Source organism: Meleagris gallopavo, chromosome 13 (genome assembly GCF_905368555.1).
Source record: "Meleagris gallopavo chromosome 13, MGAL_WU_HG_1.1, whole genome shotgun sequence".
Lineage (NCBI taxonomy): Eukaryota > Metazoa > Chordata > Aves > Galliformes > Phasianidae > Meleagris > Meleagris gallopavo.
This window is the reverse complement of record NC_139416.1, coordinates 13,923,499-13,948,760: the sequence shown is the minus strand read 5'-3', so window position 1 is coordinate 13,948,760 and position 25,262 is coordinate 13,923,499. Positions and strand designations below refer to the sequence as shown.

Below are 25,262 nucleotides of genomic sequence, written 5' to 3'. Positions count from 1 at the left end.
CCGAGCAGGAGAGCATCCCACCCCATTTAGCAAAGAGCCTGGCTCGGGCTGACCTCACTGAGACAGATTGCCTTCCGAAGCTCAGAGAAGTCCTTCTGAATGTGAGATGTTAATTGTGGCAGGAATTAAGGATTAAGCAGTCATGGCTTCAGGTTACTATTGGGAACTGAAAGCAGGATTACAAAGGAAACTGGGCCATGCCCTCACAATGCTATTACCCCAGTTCTTGAGTCTAAAAAACCTTTGAAACTCATCCTTGGTGACCAATAAAAACGAGACTAAATTGTGCTTACTGAGGCCTGAGGAAAGGAGCCATAACTGTGCAGCCACAGCTTGGACATCTTTCAACACAGAAGATAACATCAAGGACGAAGGGGTGAAACCTGGCCTTGATTTATGTCCTCTGCAACCTTTATCAGCACCTCAGTCACGGTGCCACAGCCACAGCTCCTGCCTGGGGACAGACCCCATGTTGGAGCCACCCGGTCATGTCCCCTGTCCCTGCAAAGTGATCTGTAGTGAATGCATGCAGCTACATGTGCACTGCAGAAATGAATGCACTGCAAATGTCAATACATTGCAGAAATAAATGCATTGAAGAGGTGGTCGCATTCCAGAAATAAATGCATTGCAGATGTCAATGCATTGCATAAACATTTCCCCTTGGGCAGAACACCAGCTGAAGTCCCACAGAGTCCAGCCTCTAAGCCAGGGTAGGGCTGTGTTTGGCTCCCATGAGTGCATCAGCTCTGTCCCCCCAGTGGCATCCACCAAAGGGCTCAGCCTTTGGGTGATGCTGCTTATTTGTGTTCTAGGGGGATGCTCACATATTTATGATGGTTCATACCGTGCTGAAAAACACCGTATCTGACCCCAGAACACAAAGTTGTAGAGATGAACAGGAAGAAAAAGAAATTCCATAGTTGAAATTTACGATGTGGTAGCACATATTTAATAACCAATTAAACCCAAGATTTATCGGGAGTTAAATTACATTTGTATTATAAATAGAACTAGAATATACTGTTATAGAACAAAAGCAAAACATCTTAGCATTTAATATTGTAAAAGACAAAGCGATCTAATGGACCCTAAATGTTAATGGCTGTAAAGATTTACACTTTAATTGCATTTTTAGGTCATCTTATTTTACAGAGTTCTTTTTATCTATGTACATAGAAATCAACAATGTGCTGCAACATTATACTTAGGAGTGGCAAGACTGACTTTTGGAAACCTGTTATTATAGGCAAGATCGCTTTCTTTCTTATCAATCCTTGCAAACGTTTTAATTGAAATGGGCAGTGGACTTTCACTGACCTTGGCTGTGTGCATGTGAGACCTTCATAGCAAATCAAGCCGGTGGGAAGTGTGGGATGGCAAAGCCAAGAGGGAAGGAGTGGTAACGAGATGATTTCTGTTTGCAAAGCTAGCAAACAAACAGTATTTGATTTGGGGATTTGCTTTATGGCAGGGGAAAAAAAAAGAACCAACAACTAGCAAATGGTGAAACTTAAAATTACAACTAATGATATTATCAGATAATAATGTCATGCTTATTAAAGTATTACCATCTATAATCCAACTTTGGGATGATGTCTGAGGCTGGCATTTTAGGTGATGCTTTTCTAGCATACAGAAATGCTACATACTTCCCAGAACCTGATCGCTGTGCTCAGAAAATGTCTTTTCCAGTCTGTGTTACTGCTGCAGGATTCATCAGCTGGGTTACAGTTATAGATGAATCTAACTCATATTACATTTGAAAAAATAAATGTGCACTAAAAGTAATTAAAGCATGTTGGTTCATGAATAATACACCATTTTACTACTATTTGCAGAGTATAATGAGACAAGCTACTAAATTGACAATGAATGCTCTATTATGTGATTGCCAACTGTTTTATAAGATATTGAACAGATTCATTTATTCTATCATCATGTGCATTATCAAGCTATTGCTTTTTAATAAATTAATTTATCCTGCATCTCCAGAGCCTGGCTTTGAAATCTGGCTGAAGGCATAGATGAAATTAATTTTGTGGTCGGAGTGTAACCGCGTGCTCAGTGCCTCCCAAATAACGCCTTCAGCTGCAGGAGGTGGCTGTTGGGATGGGGCATGCTCTGCTAATTGCAGCGGCCATGGGTGCTCCCAACAGCAACTGTTGGGAACGCTGGCTCCCCAGCAGCTCTCTTTTGCTTGGTTTCCCTTTCCTTGCCCTTCACCCCTTTCTGTAAATTGATCCTTAAATTGTTTAGCGGCCTCAACCTTGTGACAGCGCTTCATCCCCACTGGACAAAGGTGTCATTGGGGAGACAGTGTGGTAGCAAGAGCAGTGGTGTCAATGGGGAAGCAACGTGGTGGTCGGGGCAGTGGTGTTGCTGGGGAAACAATGTGATGGTGGGGCCACAGTGCAAGTCTCAGTGCAGGGTTATCCTTCAGTCCTCAGAGCATCACGTGGTGTCCGTGCAGCCCCAGTGCTGGTGGTAAACAGCTCCTAATTACAGCTGTTGACAGGGCTCACCGTGTTGTAACCAACCTTGCTGCAGCGTTATTATTTCTGAAGGGAGCGTTTCTCCATATTTTTAACAATAAGTCTGACAGGTGTCATATTAAAAACAGTGCTTAATTCTAATGCAACTATTCCCACCCGCCCTTCCCTTCTCATTTTTGCGCCTCTGTAATGCATGAATTTCTCCTGCTCATAAAGATTAAAGGAGCAGCTTTGCTGGAAGGAAAATACTCCTGGTGTGTTTGTAGTGCGAGTGCATAGAGATGGGCTCAGCCCTGGCTCCAGTCATGGAGAGAGAGAGGGGAGCAACGGAGCCTTCCCTGGGAGGGAGGGGAGCAAACCAGGAGCCATTGAAGCGACCTTTCGGGCTCTGTTTGAGCCGTGACCGTGTGCTGGGCTGTGGGCTTCCATGCTCAGCTGGCGGCCGCCCACCAGAGACCCGGCCGGGCCAGCAGCTCGCTTAGAAGTTTACACTGGATTTAAGTCAAAATGCTCAAACGTGGCTGTTCAATCACTGCTAACTGTGTGCTCGGCAGGCAGCTCCCTGCAGGCTCCTCGCTTGTAAAATCCAATACGCCACATAAAGCGCCAGTTTACGGAGGGGTGGGGGGAGCGGGAGGTATTTTTCTCCCATCCTACCTGCCTGGTTTCTTGTGCCAAAGCCTTGCATGGGGTCGGGATGGCTTTACTGCATCCCACACGTAAACTGGGCAGAAATATAACAGTAAGGTGTAACTCTGTTCATGGCTGGAGGTTGGAGCTGGCCCTGGAGTGTGTCCAGAGATGGGCAACAAAGCTGGTGCAGGGTCTGGAGCACAGGTCTTATGAGAAGCAGCTGAGGGAACTGGGATGGTACAGTCTGGAGAAAAGGAAGTTCAGGAGAGAACTAATCATTCTCTACAACTCCCTGAAAGGAGGTTGTAGTGAGGTGGAGGTTGGCCTCTTCTCCCAGCTTACAGCAGTAAGACAAGAAGGAATGGCCTTAAGTTGCACCAGAGCAGGTTCAGGTTGAATATTTGGAAACATTTATTCTCAGAAGGAGCAGTGATGCAATGGCAGAGCTGCTCAGGAAGGTGGGGGAGTCAGCGTCCATGAAGGTGTTCAAGAAACATGGAGATGTGGCACTGAGGGAGGGATGTGGTTTTGAGGGATGGTGTGGGTGGGTTGGGGTTACACTAGATTGTCTTAGTGGTCTTTTCAACCCTTAACGATTCCATGATTATAAAATCTGTAAAGTCCCTTCCAACCCAAGCCATTCTGTGATTCTATGATTCTGTGCTTTCCACAGCATGGCCATTGCCCTTCCTTCAGGCTGCTCACCCACCTGCATGCTGCACCAAACCTGCATGTTGCAAGCCTCCTCCCCAAAGCGTTGGCTAATGTTCGGTTTTTATGAGAGTTCTTTCAACAGTGATGATTGCCAGCCATAGCAGTCTCATTAGGCATTTGGTGATTTGCTCTGTACCCCCTTAAGACAGATGATTTTCTGGGATTCAGAAAAAAAAAAAAGTAATATTATTTCTTCCTCTCTTTTTTTTTGCATAAGCAACTGCCCAGCAAATTGATAAGAGCCCTTTTTAATTAGATAGTGAAGTTGTATGGGTAATGTTCCATATAAAAGGTCTATAAAACACAGCAGAATTAATAAAATGATTGCTTCTCATTTAAATCAGGTCCTCCAAAGGGATCCGTATGTCTTACTTTGGTCTGTTTGTGATACTTCTCTCTATCACCCAGCCATGAATTGATTAAAATCACATACCTCACTTAAAACTGGAGCCCAGTTGGTAAGAGATACTGGAGAGCAATTAAGATCTGTGTGCAGACACACGAACCCCTCCCCACTCTAACCCCATAAAATACACACCGAAAGGAATCATTGTGCATTGCTTGGATTATATGCAAACACAGCTCATGTTGACAGCTACCTCTGGATGACTCCATCAGTGCACACTTTATCTCCAGCTGTCCAAGTAATTTTCCCAGGATTTCGCCCCTCTTTTTCACTCCTCTCCACACAGATGGATTAGAGCAACAAACAGTTTACATGCTGCACATCATTAGCTATCCTCCCTCACTACCCAGCAGATAACAACTGGGCTCTATCATCAGGACATTCATAACACCTTGACACTTTTACAACTACACTATTCTCTGCCAGAGCAATCTTCTCTTTTAAAGCACAGAGCTAATTCACCAAACACCCATTGGAAAGTGCTCTGCAAAGGCAATAGGGGTTGGAGAGAGAAGAAAAAGCACAGCCCAGAGCAGGCATCCTGTAAATAACATGGTTAGCACTGTAGGAAATCAGTCTGCCACAGCCACTCCTAAAGGTTTGGATGGGAAAAGCTGTATGGATAGGATTGGTCTTGTGCTTGGGTCTGTTTTCCATTTGGGGTGAGAGAGTTTCAAGCCAGACTGAGCTCAGGCTGAGTGCCTTTGAGGCACTTATCCTTTGGCCAAAAGCATGCTGAAGGTCAGCCACAGGCTCAAAGGGCTAAGGGCGTAAACTCAGCTGTTTAGGAAGATCTTTGCAATCCCAGTCCCATTGCCAAACTGTAAGGCATTGGTTTTACCACCAGCTAGGCTGATTTTCCCAAACTGCCTCCAGACTCAGGGCTTGCATCGAGAACAAAACACAAGCCTGAATCAGCCACTCTGCATGGAAAGAAATATGTCAAATTCTAGCAGCATTTTCCAAGCTTCTCAGCATGCCCCCCTGCCGCCCCTCACCATATATTTTAAAGTATGGTACACGCTTGTTTAAAAAAGAAATACATAAGGAGAAAGAGTAATTACCGTAGCTTAAATTCAGCCTGATAAGAAGGACTTGCACAGTTTGAGCAGCTGTTCCACTGCCATTCAGATTATGAAAATATAATCCTAGAGAACCTTGTCAAGATAAATACAGAGCATGAAATGTATAGGCATTTTTTCCCCTGCTGCATATAATGATCAATTCCAAAGCCACAAGTGATACCAAAGGACAAAATAAGATCTGTCTAGACTTTCTCACTTACAAGATATTGATCATTCCAATGGTAAACTGGTTAGTATCAGTGTGTTTGGCTTGAAAGGTCATGAGCTTAACACCTGACAAGGAGTTATTCAACCTTGATGTAAGTCAAATTATTGCAGTGTTGCTGGAAAGACTTTCTTTAATAATAAAAATACCTACCTGCTCTGAAAACATCTGAAACTTGTCTTCCAGATGTCGGAAGAAAATTAAAAAAATAAAAGCAAAGACTTGGCATGGTTTTTTGCTAGTTCCCCTCTATCCAGTCCCCACAGTCAGCTCCTTCCTGGGCAGACCATGGACAATGCCCACAGCACAGAGAACACCTCCATTCCCATAGGAGCTTTGAGAGCTTGCTTGTTCGTAAACATGGACTTGATAAGAACCATGATACCTATAAGGACAGGGACAAAAAAAAAAAAAAAATCACCATTTGTGGGGGATAACCATAGGACTATTAAAGGCTTGATGCATGTTGACTGGATCTTTTCCAAGAACTATAAATACACACTCTCTTTTGCTTTATCCAGTTATTTTTGTTTTGCTGATATGATACCAGTTAAGGTTAATGGGGTTTGCTTTAATATCAGACGCAGGATCACTTAACTACCTTTAATGAACACCGGAGTCATTGCTTTGTGGAGTGATTCACACAGACATTGCCTCAGGTAAATCAACCAGAAAAATGTAAGCCAGTCAAATAAATAAACCTGACTAGCTGTAAATGTGCCAAATTTTACACCAAAATATATTTGAAAGCCAATGACTTACTTAGGCACATCTAGGATATTAAAATGGAGGGTTTGGAGTCTGTTTCTTTTCAATTGCTTTTCCTTTTTAATGTCCTGCACATCCCTCCTGCACTGAAACCGAGCTGAGTGTAAAAAATTATTTTCACAAGTGTTTCTAATAGAAGCAAACACTCTGCAGCTTTGTGCCATTTTTTACTTGGAATGAAAATGAAAAAAAAAAAAAATGCAAGGTTGGTTTTTTTTGTTTTTTTTTTTTTTTGCTGGCTATCTCTGTGTAGGAGAGCGAGAGACAAAGGAAGAGGACAGAGAGAGGGAATTAAAAAGAAAAAAGGGAGAAAGAAAGAGAACAAGAGAAAGCAAGAGTGAGAAAACACTCATTGAGAGATTTTACCTGAGTTGGAGAAAATGGGGACAGCTACATGCTAGTTAGCTGCGGTAATGCAGTGCCAGTGAGTATTTATTGACCAGAAACTGATCAACTCCATAAAGCCAACAGGCAGCTTGCTTTCATACTAATGCAAAACTATGCTGACGTTGAAAATGCTTTCTCCTCCTAATACTGAAAGAGGGAACTACGTGGGAAGAAAATTGGTGCCCAGGTGTTCTTTTAAGGAAGGTCGGCAACCTCTTTAAGCATTGAGCAGGGCCAGTCATGGTGCACAGCCCTGCTCTCCTGGGCTGGGGGTTTTGGCATATGAGAGCAATTCATTTTTTGGTATGAAAAAGAAAAATAATCCTTTTGAGAAGACTGCTGCACGGGTGACAGAAGTTAATCAGTTTTTCACCCCAGACAAACTCCAGACAACACAAGGAATTTGATTGTAACCAACACCTCAACGTGCAAGCACTCTGACCTACACCAACAAACCTTTCAGGCATTACCCAATACCAGGATCTGGTCTGTGTAGCACAGAACAGACCTAGGAGACCAGAAAGAGTTTCTTTTCTTCTCTCCAAAAAAGCTGAAAAGAGATGTTGCTCTTGCTGGAACAGCCATTTTTATTTCTTTATTCTGCCAAATGTTTCAATGCAGGAGCAAGAGTTGGCCTTGGGGTAGCAGCCTGCTGTAGAGGAAGAATGACGGGCAGGATTGCTTATTTAGGGAAGGCAGTGGCAGCACAGGCTGTGCAGCAGATATAAGCAAGGCCATATTGTTTTTATTGCTGCTTTAGGAAAGGCTGCAGCGTTGGGTAAGGAAGTCAGCGAGAAAGCATCAGTGGGGAAGTCAGCAGCAGCTGAGGCTGCACTTGGGCAGAAGGTTGAAAGATGCCAAGGGCTTTGGAAGAAAGAAAAAGCCCTCATTTCCTTGGTATAAAGCTGGGTCTGCTGACTCAGCCTAGATTGGAGCACAGTAGCTCCCAGCTTCCCCACTGAAGAAATTTAAGTTTACAGAAAGAGAGAGCCCTTACCTGCAGAGATTTCCACCCTTGTGCACAGGAGACTGAATGCTGTCCATCTAAAGAGAGCTCACACTGAGCTAGGCTTAGCTGGAAACACAAGAATTAGAGTCAAAACAGTATATGGCTTTTAGGGATAGCTGTGACATCCTCATTCCTTTCTGAAGTATGGTGGGGCTTTCCATAGGAGGATGCTAGGAGTGCTCCTCCTAGGTGACTGCATGCCTTATCGGAACACCTATGCAGCAGCTGTGTCCATATGAGACAAATCATAAGAGACAGACTGTGAGTAATAAATCATTTAATAAGGGGGTCGTATAAGCTTCTATTAACAATGTGTCCTTCTATTTATGTGTTTATATTCTGTCCACAGAAGATGTGATGCTGGACTGATGATGGCTTAGGACAACGTTCTGGCACGAAGACAGCTACAAAGCACAAAATACAGAGAGAAAAAAAAAAAAAAAAAAAAGAACTCAGAAAGAAACAAGAAAAAAACAGCATTCTCTTGGTATCAACGAGAAGCTCTTTATTTTTCCTCAAGTTTTCTTTTCTAAGAAAAAAAAAATTAAGACATTTGCAGAAATGAGACAAACTTTTCAGGAGACAATATTCAAGCAAGCATGTTCTTTTATTAAATTTAAAGAAAAATAGAGAAATTTGGATTGGGATACAGTATCAGGAAAACTGAGAAACTGAATTTTCCAAGAAAAAAAGAGAAACAAACTCCTTAAAACTGTGAACTGAGAAATGGATGAAAATACCATTTAACCCCCTGATTACACCCTGTGCGTTCTTTAGAAGACAACATCATCTTTGCTAATTCTATGATATTAGGGAATGGTTTACAAAGTATCTTTTATTATAATCTTCTAAGACAAAAGAAATATTTAATTAGCTGTGATTTTGACATCTCTGTTCAGAAATCTTCTTGCACCCTCTGTTTTCAGATAGCACAGAAGTTATTTGCAGCCAACAGTCAAGGGCAGGGGAGATCTCTTTCCTTAATAATCTTTTTATTCACCACACCCTATAAAATCCTTGCAGGGAAAAGGAATCAACACCACTACCATATCCCGATCGATACCTACAGCCTAACAGGCAGTAATTATCAAAATAAAGGGAAATCCCATATTGGGCTACATACCTAACCCATTAATCAAAACAACAGAGAATATCTGTGGCACCGCATTTCTGCAATAGCACAAAGCATGCCTCCTTGGGTTACACTTTGAACAGGCTATAATCAAAAGAAGAGAAGCACGACTAACTAAGCCCCAGGAAGCCGCATTGTCCCTTTAACCCGCCGTATTCCCCATTTCCCATTAGTACTTAACATTTTTCACTATGTTGTGACTGCTATTATTTCATTTAACACTGGTTAATCTCTATCGGAGGTATACGGAAACCCTCTAGATGATAAGATTGGACGGGCTCCAGCGCTGGCAGGTTCCGAGCGTGCGGGGCGTTCCGTCACGGGGACCGCCTGCCAAGCTGCTCGCGGATCAGCCTCTCGCTCAGCTCCCACAGGGCCGCGGCCGTCAGCTCATTGCGAGCCTCGGCCGAGGGCAGGCAGCGACAGCAGTTGTTGAAGTACATCCCACCCAGCCCCTCCAGCTCGGCGGCCGTCGCGCAGTACACAGTCGTGGCAGCTCCTTGTTGCTGAAATGACAAAAAAAAAAAAAAAAAAAAAAAAAAAAAAAAAAAATTGAAAAAAAAAAACCATATATATATATATGTACACATACACACACGCGCATAAATGTAGGTATGTTTATATAGGGAGAAATACAGGTATTTTTATCGCTGTCAATTTGCTTGCAGTCTGTCGGAGCTGTGCATCTTTAGGAGAGCATTGGTAAACGCACTGCAACCAAAGCATTGCTAAGGATGCTGCCTCTCTGCTTGCCAGCCACTTACCTAAAACACACCCTAATGAGAAGTTATTTTTCCTTTTTATTTGCTCTTAGAGTGAAAGAAATAATCCAGAATCTCAATACCTGATCTCTGCTCTTTTGCTATTTTTCAACAAACCCTGGCGGGTACCGAAAAAAAACCTAAAACCTGAAAAGTTGATCCAAGAAACCAGAAAAGTTGATCCGAGTTTCAAAGCAGCACCTAAAAGCTCCCTTCCAACCTCCAAACATGGGCACCACCATTTCCTAACCCTGACAACCAGTTCAAACTGACGGGTGCATCTATTTTGGTGGGTTGGTTTTTTTAAAGCCTCTTGTACAAAATTAACCTGGGCACTCCAATTAAGACCTATCACGTAAAGTGCAATCGGGCTTTGTGCCAAACTGGCCCATCTACCTCTGATCAGTGATTTTGCTGTGGCCATTGTCACCACTTCTGTGCAAGTATGTTTATCTGCCAGTTCTTCACAGACATGAGCCTTTCCAGTGTTTTTTTTTTTATTTTTTTTTAATTTTTTTTTTTTTATTCTCTAATAACCATTTTCTCATGTCTTACAATGCTTTAAGAAGCAGGTATGTTAGATGCTTCTGTGGAGCAGAGGTGGGTTTTTTTTCCTTTTCCTTTTTCCTTCTTTTATTTTTTTAAACACAAAGTGAACTTATGTGATGAATGGGCTTCTCTGAATTTCTCCAACAGAAAGCCGGAGCTGGAGGGCATGTGGGCAGCAGTGGGTGCACCCCACGGATGGGGCACTCAGGGCTGCAAGTACAGTGCCAGGAGGGATGCAAAGAGAGCGCGAAACTGGCTGCCTTCGTAAACTGTAATTAAAAATAATTGGTGAGAGCGCAAAACAAGACACTGCGCACAACGCTAATTTAAAACCGATAGTTTATCTGGCATCTTGTGATTATTTATGTACATCTTAGTCCTGTCTGTGGAAACTCATTATGAGCTGATAGGAATCAGAATAAAGAAGCTGCCAAGTATGATAGAAAAAGTAAATGAAGAGAAATTAGACGTTGCCACATTAGGATAATTTAATGGGAAAAGAGAATGAGCTTCAACCTCTTGTGTCTTTCCTGCAGTTGTTTTTTTTCCCCAGCCTTTCAGTGTCACAACCAGGGAAACTCAGGGTGCTGTTAGGGAGGTCAGCCTCCAAAAATTCTACTCTGCATTCTCATTCTTCAAGGGCAGCCTTTCTAAAAAACCTCAGTTCCCTTAATTGAGGTGTCTCAATTTTGTAACAGCAAAGAAAGGCTTATTTGTCTGCAAGATAGGCAATTTTCTCAGAAGATGGGATTAAACTGATAATGATGGCTCCACGGCTTAGGAATGATCTCCTGTAACAGTGTAAACCAAACCTGTCTATATTAAGGCACATATTTATCATCAGACCAAAATATTTTTAAAATTACTATAATGCAAAGCAATTCTCTTATTAAACCACTATATTTTTTAAAAAAGAGAAAGTATCTTAAAGGCAGTAGCAGAAATGTAAGAGTTCTACTAAAGATAATATTAACAAAGAACAATATTATGCTCATTTGAACTGTCCTGTAAAGCTCCACAGCACAGGTATGTTTACTGTATTCAGCTGTTTAGAATAACCCCCAAAGAGTGTTATTATTAGCTTTTGCAAGCAATTCAAATGGACTTTTATTGGAAAGGTAAAATTAAACTGAAGTGCTCACTGCAGAACGAGAGCCCTTAAGCTATTGCTGTAAAGCATCCGTCCAGCCAAGCCAAACTCAGGCTAGCTTGAAGAGAACTCAGCTAATTCATAAAGGAAGGTTTATCGGAGCAGTTCAAAATCAAACCAAACAATAATTTATCTTTTCAAATGAGTCAAATTTGATGATTCTTATACAAAATTCTCAGCAGGCAGAGAACATCCTACAGCACGACGGCAGTGCTTTATACCTCCAACACTGACACAACCTCAAATCCAAAAGAAGAGAACAGTTTTCCCTGTATGCATGTAAGATATTTACTTTACGTGATAAAAGATTATGTGGCTGGAAGCCCAAAGCGCTTTATCATGTGATGCTTCCAGTGTTTCACTGAGGACTGGATGTAAGCAATGTGCCATTTGCTTTTTGGCTGTGTGTATCTTTACATCTTTCTAAGTGTTTCAATTGTCCTGAGTGTTTGGTAGAAGAAAGTTCAATTGGTCTCACATAGGAAGAAAAGTATGCCTTCTTTTTATTATTTAAGAGAAATGCAGTCTTATTTATCTCTTTGTTGATAGAGGGTAAAACTTAAATATCAGACAATAATGGACAAATGTGAACTCATCGAGCCTAGGAGATTAATGGTAACGAAAATAAGAAACAGAAGGTAACTCTCAGGTTCCCAAAGCCATTCAAGCATCTGAATTCCTTTGATGAATGCAGGATCTTAAGTGACTCGCCCAGGAAAGAGGGGACTCAATAATGCTCTGGGTCGGGTAGGATGTTGGCAGGTCCCCATCCCAACAGGACCCAAGGAAGCCCGTGGTGACCATGCCAAATGGGAAGGTCCTTGTGGAACAGGCCCCTACTTGGCATCAACCTCCCCAGAAGAGCTGGTGCTGTGGATAACTGCAGAGCCAATGCAGAGTGGGGCTGAGAAAATGCTGAGTTTCTCAGTAAATACTGTTTAGCCCTTCTGAACACAGTCTTTTGAATGACATCTTTATATGCCGGGCCTTATGACAGTTTAATAACAAGTTTTAATTTTTTTGCTCATCAGCTTTCCTGTTCACATATCATCAGCATACGACAGTGGAGGATGTTAGGGAATCTAATTAGTAAACAATTCCATACTGCTGATACAAGATGAAACATTCTTAAACCGATAAAAAGAGCACTTTAATCACTGTTGAATGACTTTCAATGCCAAGCGGTTTGTGCCATGTCAGAACATAATTTGAAGAAGATTAGAGTACTATATAAAAGAATTAATGTTAACAACTTCGTTAAAAAACGTCTTAAACAATGAGCTTGTCAGTTGTCACAGGCTCTCCCTGATCTATTGTGATTAACGTCCCCACTCCCAACAATTTAAACCAATAAACAATGCTAAAAGCTCCGGGTAACCTAAACATTTTTTTTTTCCATATGTCTGTCAGTTGTATATGGTGCTAATCACCCGGGCTGGGGGTCAGCTGCCTTAACCCTAACAAAGGCAGCGAGTGGGGATGATGAATACGTGGGATAAAGAATTTGTGAGAAGCCCAACTGAATCTTTAATCATGCCTCAATGCCATTTCCGATCGCGGCAAACGTCTGAAAGCTGCTAGGCAAGCACCACGCCATCAATCTTCCCAGTGTACATAAAATTACCCAGGAATCTTGTTTTGGATTAAGTTGAAGAGCGTCTTAGTAATAAGGGTTCATCATTCTCCTTTGCAAATCATTTGTCAGTTTTGTAATACAATCTTAAACTGCAGCAGGGTGGGATTTGTAAAGCCGTTGCTGTTTATTTATAGTTGAGGCTCAGAGATCTAAATTATCCATCCTCCAAAATTCCTTTGTTGAGATAAAAGTACAAAGTAGCTACCAGTTTATAGGCGTTTATTTCCTAACTGTGAGCTATCAATTTGTAACTGACAGTACTGAATACAAATGAATATTGGATACCTTAACAGTAAAAGAGGGGTTCCTGATGTACAGCATACGGTAAATCCCTCATTAATATATATAATGCATCCGTTAGTATTCTAAGATACTACTTACATTCCTGATAAGAAAACATATTACACAGCTAATGTTTAGTTTTCAGATTTGTCTGCTTTCAAATGCATGTTTATTTTCTAAAATTAGATCCTTGTTCTGAAGCAAGTTTACATAGGAAGCATATAAAGATTAGAAACAAAGCCGTAACTTATCTGTATACTCATCAACTACAAATTAGTAAGATCACACTACACTCTGTTAAGGGCACTGCCTACCAGCGAGATGGAATCAGATTCTCTGAAAAGGAGTTATTCATTTTATTACAAAAAATTATGTATGGAGGCCCATTATCTGGGTAGCCTGAGGTGAAGTTTAGCACAGTGCATCTTAAACGATGGCCGGTGGAGGGAGGTGAATTCACAATGACACAGGAGGAGATCAATTGTGACAAGGTCCAGATTCAAAGTGAGCAGCTCCAGAGAAATAAAAAGGCAAGTGCTTCCTTACAACTCTTCAGGCTTTTACTGTTAACCACCTCAGGACTATCAGACCAAGCAAACACAGCCCTAGCACAAAAATTGCAGCTCAACACAACAGTCTACACAATGGAACCACTCATTACACACACTGCAGAACATGGGCTCTCCCACCCTTTGCTCTGCCTGTGGGAAGCACCCTGAGTTTTCAGATCCATGCTAGAGCAGGGTAAGTTTGCCTGATATCTTCATCCATGGTCATTTCCTGCTTTAGTGTGAAAAAAATGCCTCAAGCTCTGGCCAGCCTCCCGGAAGGGAGCTGCACTAGGAATGCACTTGTTTCCATTTGGGATCTCCAGCAAGTTTTAGCCTCACACAGGAGATTATAGGAGAACTGTTTGGTTCCTGCTGCAGTCCTCTTACTCAGAGCAATCCCAGATGCACTGTTATCTTCTGAGTAACACTCACAGTATGTGCGTGCTATTCCCCTGTAAGAAAATTGGATTCCCTGATGGTTTTTTTTTTTCAGCAAGGAAATAAGAAATTGAGACCTGCCTTTGCTCGTTTGGGTGAGTATGATAAACCAAAATCACAGCTGCAACTAAAAATATAAAACTTTGGAGCTGCCAAATATGATTCAATAAACAAATCAGGCGCAGTTGACTTCAGGTCCCATCTCCACCCAAGTGCCAGCAGGAAAACGTGACCTGAACTGACTCTCTAATTACAGTCTTTTCAAAGGTCTCACTGAACCACATCTAAACCAGAGATTCTCAACCACCTCCCCTTCCCCCAGCACCACATTTAAACCAGCAAAGCATCTCTTAGAAGATAATACAACGAATAAACCCAAATCTATAAGGTCTGCTTTTTCTTCCTCTGATGTATTCCTTTTTCAATTAATTCCCAACTACAAAGACTCAAAACTCTAACAGCTTCTCTACTTGCAAGGCATAGTTGGTTTCAAGCTGTAACTTTTCTTAGTGTCATTAAGACCTTTACACATTTACAGTGTTCTTTACATACATTATAGAAGATAAATGTGCTATATTCTTTGAGTAAGGAAACTGCAGTAGTTCACGAAAGAGGATTTGTTTTCAACTGCTGAGGCATTAAGACCTACTGATTATTTCAACTACTCAATATATGCAGCTATATTTAACTTACATTCTGGGTTTTAACTTTGCAAAAGAAAATGTGTCCACTGTAATAAATGTATTTTGGTAATGCACCATGTTGTTTGTGTTATGCAACAATCCCATATGTTCTCAATTATGGCAATGATAGGGCTTGGAAGCTTCCAACCTCCAGCGTCCAGTGTCAAACAGATTGTCTGCAACAGTCACTCCACTGGAAAAGGTGAAATACAACACATCAAGGCAGGAGCACTGGGCTGGTTTTCTCATTTCAGCCTTTACTTCCCAAGTGAACTTGGACAAGTCACTTCAACTCCACGTACCTCACTCTTCCCACTGGTAAAATGGGAGAGTACTGATGTTTACCCACCTCACAGGGGTGTTGTGAGGACTAGTTCACGTTTATGGACTGCTTCCACATCTACTGTTGAAAGGCACTGTGTTGTATTATAAACCATTGTTAAAATGATTAGATTTAAAATGATGTTGGCATTACAGCTGATAAAAATGTAAGTACCTTTTGAAATCATGCAGATCTTTCTCTATTGTACAAACTTCCTTCTTTAACCCGTGAAGTTTTCTGCTACAACAGGCCCCGTGCTGGTATCCTCTCTCCTTCATCAGTTTTTGCCCAGCTTAACAAGAATTTGGTCAAACACTACTAGCCAGAGTACCACTGGGGGCTCCATGAATGGTTGCTTTAGAGGTAACCAGATCCTGAAAGCAAGAACAGTGGGTTCATCTCTCCCAAACTTTCTATATGCTAGAAAGAGCCACCGTGGCATACCACATTGCCTAACACAGGGCTATAACACCTGAGCTGCCTTGGGAAATCCTTCAGAAGGGCCCACATTTCCCATCTGGAATTTTATCTGCCAGCCTTTCACAGGCATCTCAGATAAAACCACCCCATGTTTAAGACAGTTGCAGACACGTAGTTTATACAACACTACTGCTCCTTCTGCAGCACCTGGGTGGGAGCTGGGTCCCACAGGCAGCTCCTTGTTCCTTACTTTGTTCTCACTGGAGTCCACAATCAGTTTCTGAGCACTGTTTCAAGCCTGACAGAGAGCCATCTTAACCTTCAAAAACTTCAGTGAAGCATATGGCTTTCCATTGCACAACCAGCATTTCAGCAGCATGCCCCATGGGCTGTTCACCAGCCTTTTACCGACACCGCATTTCCTCACTGATCGCTTCTGAATTCTCTTCTCCTGCCCACTGATCTCCTGTTCACACCCGATTTACACTTTCAAGACATCATCGCTCCACTGAAGTGGCAGTTTCGAACACTGCATGCAAATTGCTACCATCTAGCATTGCTGCTCCTTTCTTCTCGCTGTGCCATGACATACAGAGCAGCAGTGTGATACTGCATGCTTCTCTTCATGCCTAGATTTGGGAAAACCTCAGCTAGGGTTGGGATCACATTGGCCATATGATGCTGCTGTCCTTTGCTTCGCAAAGAACAGGCCAGAGGTAGCCAGAGTCCTAGGGGATCCGTTCCTGCAGCACCTCTGAATCTCTGCCACTCACTTTTTGAGACTATGTTTATACAAACATGTATCTATTATGACTTCTTGGCCACTGCCAAAAATGGAAATCCTATGGAAGATACTGAAAATCTCCCTGAAAAGTGTACTCTGCCAGCTAAGCCATGCTCTTCCAGGCAGGTGTAACTTGAAGAGTTGGGCCAACAGGTTGCTAACTGTAGACATACCCTGCCAGACTAGATATGCTGCTGTAAGTCGGTCATCAGAATAGGGCTGCCTGATTTTCAGACACATGCACGTGAGAATTTGTTGAAATCGCTTCTGTTCTTAACTTCTGCTGACATGAAATGTTTTACTTTATTGCTGTACCTAACTTTAATTATAGACATACTTTATATAAATGTATGTATGCTTACAGTTCTGTATATGTTGTATATACTTATATAGCTTTTTAATACTAATTCTAGTCAAAATTTAAAGTCTTTTCAAATGCAGTATTGCTGTGAATGTCATCACAATAATGACATTGTGCTTCCTCCTTCGTTGCACAGATCCTTTTTTAGACCAGCTTTGACTTTAGATACAAGCGAAACAACCCCACAAAACACAATGCTTTTTAAGCAAGTGACCTTTTGGGACAAATATTTAACAAGCTATTTGTTTCAGTTTTAAAGACAAAGAAAGACTGTTTCTCATCTGTTGAGATATAAACACACAGACACAGACACACACACACAAATTTCAGTAATAAAACGCATTGAAAAACCACAGGGTGTGATGATCGGGACATATCATGGTAAGAAATTAACTACTAACTCTGTCTTCCAGAAACTAATTAAGGGAATGTATTTTGCAATAATACAGATCTAGCAAACAGGCCTCTAATGTCTAGGCTTAGAGATGTAAGCCAGGCACTCCTGTATTATGTATGTGTGATTTTCATAGATAGCCTGCTGTAAAGTGTGCCCTGTTAGTGCATCTTTCAGGCTCAAAGACACTTGCCTTGTTAATATTTCATTTAGTACATACTGTAGAGTCTCATTTATATTACTTCTATAATTAATGGTGATAGCTTAGGCACTGCCTTTACAAGGAGAGATCCCTGTATGTTGGTCGATGGATAATGAGAAACAATAGATACTTCATTCACCAGCAGCTTGTTGCTAGTTAGTAGGAAATTATCGTGTGTACTGTTGCTTTAATTGCCAGGGTAAATAATGCTGCCGCTGTGTTAGTGAACATTTTAAAGCACTTGATGCAAATAGACTAGAAACAAAACAAAACAAAAAATTACCTTTATTATGCTACACCTTAGCATAGGGAGTTAAAAAGGTCTTCAAACATTTGCGTTCTATCATGCAAATATATCTTAATATGCATGTGCTGACTATTCAACTACTGTATTTTAGGAAATACAATTATGCTGCCTTTCTCTTCTCCTATGTAGACTGTAAATAACTGTAGATCTTTCTCTTGTTTTCCTATGTAAATATATGTAAATACTAACAAGCTATGCATGCTGATATTCTAGGCAATTTCAGGTACTTTTATAATCTGAAGGCATGTACTTGAACTGGTTTGTTAAAAAAAAAAAAATCACTTCTCTCAAACCCTTTAAAGCTCATTAGAAATTAAAGATTTCTTACTAGACTGGTTCATTCTATCTCAGTCGCTTTTTCTTTATCTTTTTTTTTTTTCCTCCTGCTTTCTCAGCGCTGCCTCCCAAGACCTGCTCTCAGGGATGCACACTTAGGGGTGTTTCCTCCCATCTCAGGATGTGAATCTCCCTCTGCCAAGGATGGACTCCATTCAGACCCAATACCATGGCTGTTGATAAACCTCGGTGGTGGCTTCCAGGCTATCTACAGGGGAGAAGCCTATCTCCTTTGCTCCCATCCCTCCTTCTCCATGTTGTTTTTCATCCCCTTTTCTCAGCCTTTCATCCATCAAGGAAAGACCTAACATGGGCACTGAGTTTTGGAGCAGATCCATCTCTTTGGCCTCTGTCTGCCCACGGTCCGGCCATTCGCTCAGACATGTCTTTCTTTTTGAACACTCTCTTTATGTTTCTTTTCTAGCATGCTAATGACTTTGACAGACTGCAAAAATAATTTGATAAATAGTTTGATAAATTTCCCCATCTCTTCCCTTCAGCTCTGTAACGCGGTTTTTGGGAACTTTTCAATTGAAGGAGTGTGAACAAAAATGAAATTACCTGAGCTTATAAATCAAGTCGTCCCCTGCATTACAAACTTGGGAGAAAGGTTTCAATTTAGCACTTTTTCCTATTTTTGTTGTAGTTGTTCTTGCACTAAATGAATATTCCTGTGTAGAAATAGGTAAAAAGAAGAAAAAAAGACGTGTCTATCCTCCACTGTGGTAAGGTTAAAAAAAAATCCCCTCCACATTGCCTCTGAAAACTAAATGCAGTGATAACTTTTTAATCGAAAGAAAATAGCTTTCATATTTGAAGAGGTTTTTTCAAGAGGAGATGTAGATGAATAAACACATTAATTGACTGGATCTTCATGACTTTTTAAGTTCTCAGACTTAACCCAGTGTCTCAGGAAGATCTCTTTCCAGTCCTTGAAGACTCTTTTAAGATGAATGCTTAAAAAGTCAAGATGACATGGGCATTATGTTCGAGTGCAAGCTGTACTATTCTTTAATAGAGGGCGTAGAAATGGTTCGTGGGATTATTATCTTTCTACAGACAAAACCCATTACCTTCACACTAGGAGGGAAAAGCTAGTTTTTAACTTATATAAAATGGAATCAATTATCAATATCTTTGCACGGTTTCCTGGCTCTGCTGGAGAGCAGCGGCGGCGGAGCGCCTCTGTTACATCGCAGCGGTGCTGAGCACAGAGCGATTTGCAGGAGGGCTCCTCCCGGCGCAGGCTCCTTGTCACGCCTCTCCTTTAGTACCATCACATCCTCAGAAGCAAAAAATAAGTGGCGGTGATTTGTATGCAGGGCTTCCACCCTGAATGTCACAGGAGGAGACAGGAATCGCGTTTTCAGGCTCTTCTCGTGGCTATTGTGACTTTAAAGTTCTTCCCAGTAAAGAGTGAACAGGTGAATAAAAAGCAGCCACCAACGCAAAGTCAAAGGCAGTGGCAGGTCAGAGCATCCGTGCAGCATGCAGTCTGGGCATGGAGAAAAGCGTGCCTCTGCCACACAGCCCTACCAATCCAGCCTCTGAACAACCCCCTCGTTGGCCACACCGGTGGCTATTCATGGATCATTACGAGGAAAGGAAAGTTAGTGTGTTTTCATGTGAAAAAATCCACACACACCCTTCTTCAACTATTCCAAATAAAATCCTTCCTTCTTTCATCATACAATGCCTAACCTACTCTAACTCTGTGTCCCTCAGCAGAGGGATTGCTGAGCCATACCCACAGGTATTTCACAGCCGCATGCAAACTCATATGCGTGTTCAGATGTAGTGTTTGCAGTATATATAAAACATAAGACTTAAGAAGCCGGTAACGGTGCTTGGGAAGGAAATGCTCATTATTAAACTCTTATCTGTTTATCCCATTCATGAGATCTGCTTCTACAAAGCGCATAATGGTAAGTGACACATTTGCAAGTTATCTTCTGAGTGCTGATGAGAAATCAGCAACCTGCGAGTTACCATGACTTTGAATGAGTACACTCCACTGCAAGTCTCGTTTGCTGAGATGCCTGCCAAATGAGTGCATTAGTATATTAGGAATCTAATAAATTGACTAACAAGCATTTGATGAAAAATAGCGGTACCAGCCATTACATTTTCATCACAGCCAACAAGACTACCAGGTTTGGGAGCATGCAGGCACGGCTGCTGAGAACGGAGATGCTCCCACTGTTTCCCTACAAAAGAAGGAGCAGGGGAACACTGCTGTTGTTCAAACGTCTGAGGCTACGTTCGCATTTACAGTCTGAAAACTTCTTGTTAATCAGGATCACAAACGTGAGGCTAAAGGATCAAGAAGGCTTTGGCCACGGTCATGTTCTGCAAGAAGGCACTGCGTTACTTAACACTGTGCAATCAAATTAGTTTCAGGAGTGACTTAGAGTCCTGCTTCTAATTCAAGGTCCTAGAGGAAAAGCTATAAGGAAAGAAAGAAATCATCCTTCACACTGCCCTTAACCTGTATTGTCCAGCACAAGACACCCAGTTTCTAGCATGATAAAAACTGATGATCCCTCCTCATCCAAACGCCCTCCTTGCCCAGGAAGGCCCAAGAACTTGAGACATTTACACCCATAGACCCACAGCAGGGTGACTGGAAGCACTGCCCTCCCAGCAGCCCGAGGTTTGGCTGCTGTTCCCATACAAGGCACAGAGGCTTTGTGGGTGCTCCCACAGCTCCGGACAGGGCTGGTGCATGACAGATCGCAGCTACGCGCTCGCCTGGCAGAGGTCGTGTGAGTAAATTATGTATTTTCAGGTTAATTAATTCTAGGAAGAGCAATAAACCCTTACACTTGAGTTTCAGAAATCTTCTGCGCGCTGCTTAATTTGTTTAAAGTGGAGAGGATCCCAATTCATTACAAACGCACATTTATCGTCTGCCGACAAATCCCAGCAAACACTTTAAAGCTACGCACGTGCAATAAAAGCTGCTTCTGTATCTTCCAGAAAAGCACTTCTGCTTTTACCTGACACATTTGCAAGATTCCCCAACTCTGTCAACAGTGGCTCTCCAGTTTTATTTAGCTTATCATCAACAGACCCTGCTTTTGTGAGTGGACAAGTCATTTGAGTGTGCACCACAGTTATAATGGCCTGACTGACAGCTCAGCCAGATAAACATGGGAGAATAACAGACGTAGGAACAATCTGGGTATTCATTTTGTCCGTTCAACCGGGTTGAAAGGATTTGCCAGCCAAGGGCACAACACTTCAGGCTAATTTGCTCAGCCAAAGCACTGCCAGAGCGTAAGGCTGCAAGCAGATGACTGATGCTGGGGAGATCAGCGTTCCTGGCTGAGGTACTTATTATTCACCTCTGCCTCATGGGAAATGAAAGCACTATTTATTCAAAGCATCCATTTGAAAGAGAAAAACATATAGAAATGAACTTTCTTACAAAACTTGAACCCTTCTCATAGCTTCCTTGCTTCTGCATAAATTCCATCTTGTTGTGTCCATAGCATTCTGTACGCTGCAGCATTTCTCCTTCCGCGCTTCTTCCTCTCCCCTATGCCTGCTCCTCTCTTCATTCCTGCATACTGGCCGTAGCCTTGTCTCCTGCTCCATGTTTGTGCTGCTGTGTCTGACACCACGCACCTTCCTTCACTGTTCATCTCCCCTTTTAATGCTCCAGCCCACTCAGCTACTAAGTGCTCAGTGGTACTTAGGGACATGGCTTAGTGGGCAATATTGGTTACCACCAGCTGGACAGTTGGACTAAATGACCTTAGAAGTCTTTTCCAGCCTTAATGACTCTAAGATCTTGGAGGCTTACCTGTTTCCACAGTATCTCACGTTTCAGTGGGTGCTCCCATCTGCTCCCTCATGCTGAAAGCACTCTGCAATAGCCATCATTAGCCCCTTGAACATGCTAGCACTGCCACATCCAGCACCACAACCGAGCAAGGCAGGTTGGCAAATTATGCTGCTGTGCTTGTTAAGGAAAGCTGTCTCCCTGCTCTCTCACACATTTTAAGCACCCTGAGTTTAGAGTGACAGAGCCACCAGTCCCTCTGCTAACCACGTTAAAAGAAATGATGGGTAGAACAGCCAAGCTGGTACTAAGAAAAGGTAAATGCTGTTCTGACACATCGCCTCGAGCAAGCAAACAAAATAATAACAGCTTACAGCAAACGCTTGCAAGTTTCTTTCCACTAATGGAGATCCACTTTCCAGTCTGCTCAGTTTTTAAGTCATTTTGTCCAAGACTGACTTCAACAACTCTCCTCTCCCACTCAACAGCAAAAGCAAAAGCTGGCGGCGGTGGCAGCAGCACACCAGGAGCTGTGGCACTGCCCGTGGAGGTGCCAGGTAGTGCGGATGGGCTGGGAACAGCATGCAGACCAGCCTCAGAGCCATCATGGGAGGAATGCAAAGTGCACCTGACACTTCTTTTGATCTACTCCTAAGAAGCATTAAAAGGCACGTTAATGTGCTGCTTTGGTACGTGTTCATTGTGATAGTTGGAGACATAACTGAGCCTTGCACAAAAGTCTAATTGGGGAGAAGAATAAACTTATTGTTTTCTCTCCTGGACACGCATTCTGGAGCATAGGCAGAGCTGACATTTGTGTGAAGTGTGTTGCTGTTTTGCATTTTAAATCCATGCAAGTTAAATGGAGATTGAATGATCACTTTGAATATCCTTGGTAAATCAGTCCATGTGCAGCACTAATTCTAGGCATGCAATAACTGGCATTGCCTGGCAGCAGGTGATCTTCCTCTAATCCTATTGAACACTGAAATTCAAATATTCATATTGTGTATATGTGTGACATATGTGTACACATACGCACACATATCTAAGTTGCTCACTCAAAATATCAAGTAAATGGTACTAAGGCATCTGAGCATACATCTCCTGCAGCTCTTACATGCAATTGTTTCTTATTGCTCACTGAGATCCTCACATACAAATCACATTCACGTTTAGTAACAGTTTTTGTGCACTGAGCAAACGATACTCCTTGATCTCAACAGACTCTTAAGCACCCTTGCATCTCTGTGCCTTCAGTTGCCATTTTTTTTTGCTCTTCTAAGAGAATCACACAATGAACAAACTGCAACCAGCCAAGGTGCATGGAATAAACCATGCAATTCCATCCTTTTTTACGACATTTAAATAACACCAACACACCATTACAGCAGGTACCAACTCAGGCTTCAAAGAAGTCTTTTTCCAACTCCACTTATACCACCCAATCTTTCAAATCCACTTTCTGACTTTCCCTATTCAAGCTTTTGGACACCCATTTTTTTTTTCTTGATATCACATTATTTTCTTCTTATAAACAAGCTGATGCCATTACCACCACAAAGATGAAATACAGTTTTACTTTGGTCTAATTCCTCAACTGATGTTCAAGACAGTTTCTGATGAATCCATCTTAAACAGTGGGAGAAGAAGGGATCCCAGTAAAACTTCAACAATTCAAAAATGAGAAACATAAAACAAAGAGAAAATACCACTCCAGGATTTCAGTTAGTGCAGGTAAGGTTTGATAGGCCTTAAATTATCGCCTTACTCAGACCCTAATGAAGCAACCTTGGAAAGTTTGGAAATCTTCTATCTCCTGTATTAAGAATGGAAATGCATCTGGCTTCCCAGCAAACACACAGAAGATTCTTCTCACTCAGTACCAACCAGTTGACTATCTCAGTAATTTTCCATTTGCTTCACCCACATAAAAATGATGCTGTGTAACAAGATCTCTATCCCATTTTGCCACAGTGATGTGTACTTCTAGGAGAATAGTCTTTTAACAATAAATTTCTATTAAAATTCCATGTGCTCTTAAGTGGCATAATCTTTTTCAGTAGGTGACATGTGAAATATATTTATGTTCTACCCAAATGCTGTACTGGAGCTGCACTATCTAACACTCCTTACATACTTTTGATCTCTTTTTTTGTCCTACTGAGGCTGCAGAAGAAAAGTCGCTCAGAGATATAAATGATACATACTTAAGGGATTTTTAACTCTTTCTAAGTCCAAAAGCAAATTTGCTGCAAAATAATGAACTTAAGTGACCCCTGCTGACTTCTCAAGGAATGACATTCCATAGGGAGTCCCATCTATAAAAAACCAGGTACAAAAATCAGTCAATCCTTCAGAATGTTACTGGTCATCTGAAACATTTCATTAGTCTACAGCTTGGGATGATCCATCTCAAAAATCAAAAAGGATATAGCTGGTCAGATTCTCACCCTTGCAAGAGACACAGTTAATTTGTTGTTGTTGTTGCTTTTCAGGAGTATTATCAGTTAAGCATCACTGGAATATGAACACCATATATTTGTCCACATACCTCTCTGGTGCCTTCTGTGTGATGTAAGGGGCAAATAAGAGGTGGCAATGCTTGATGTCAGATAGGCTGCCCCTGCCTTGTTTAATCACTCTGAATGGACTTAAGCTCAACTTGCACTGGCTTACCAGATGGATGCTGAGAGCTACTTCTAAGCTACCACTTCAATCCATCTGTCAACTATGCTGTAGCAGCCCCATAACCTTGAAATGAGAAGTGGTTTTCTCACTTCAGATGCAATATTAAATGTAGTTGACAAGAAATCTTAAATCCTCGCCACATTTTCTCTTGAAGTTTGTAAGTTTGATCTCACTGAAGTCAGTGGGAGCTTTGCAATTGACTTAAGTAGACTCAACATTACAGCTATGGTGGTCAAGATGGAGTAAACACAACTGGAATACTCTCAAAGTCACTGAAGCCCTAAAATCCTGTTAGGTTATAGAGGCATCTTAATACTTGAGAGACACTTGAATCTGCCAAGACTCAGGCATTTGATACAAACCCAGGAAGTGACTAAATGAGGTTGTGCTGTGGAGTTCATTAAATGCTTAAACACATGAGTTAGGCTATCAGTACAAATCATGCTGTTAGGTCCAGTTGACCATAGCACAAACTAGCTCAGGACATCTACACTCCAAACAAAAGAACTGCAAATTCAGATGACCTCATGTGCAGTAGGGCTATAACCGGTTGGTGCAACTTATGCATCTACCACTTAAGCTTGTGGTGATGTATACTGAAAAAGTATTTTAATTTAGAAGTTAAAAAAAAAAGGTATAACATTCCCTTTTGAATTCATTTTCTGTATTGGTATTTGCATAAATCAAAATACTATACATGTTAAAAATAATGGGAGAACGTGTCATAAGATGTATAAAACAATCCATTCACAAGCATATGCTACAAATGGTTTA

At 41.7% G+C, this 25,262-nt stretch overlaps 2 protein-coding genes across 5 annotated transcripts in view; one reads left to right on the top strand and one right to left on the bottom strand.

Annotated features, from left to right (window-relative positions):
- The window catches only part of MAF (MAF bZIP transcription factor), a 159,841-nt gene extending 151,035 nt beyond the window's left edge, over nucleotides 1-8,806 (top strand). For both annotated transcript variants that reach the window (XR_014886221.1, XM_085235310.1), the window contains one exon: nucleotides 8,052-8,806. The gene's annotated coding sequence lies outside the window, so the exon portion shown is untranslated. The remainder of the gene's footprint in view (nucleotides 1-8,051) is intronic.
- Nucleotides 8,291-25,262, bottom strand: part of WWOX (WW domain containing oxidoreductase) — a 470,386-nt gene continuing 453,414 nt past the window's right edge. For all 3 annotated transcript variants that reach the window (XM_085235307.1, XM_085235305.1, XM_085235306.1), the window contains one exon: nucleotides 8,291-9,340. In XM_085235307.1, coding sequence (XP_085091433.1) covers nucleotides 9,220-9,340 — 121 coding nt within the window. In that variant the 3' untranslated portion in view covers nucleotides 8,291-9,219. The remainder of the gene's footprint in view (nucleotides 9,341-25,262) is intronic.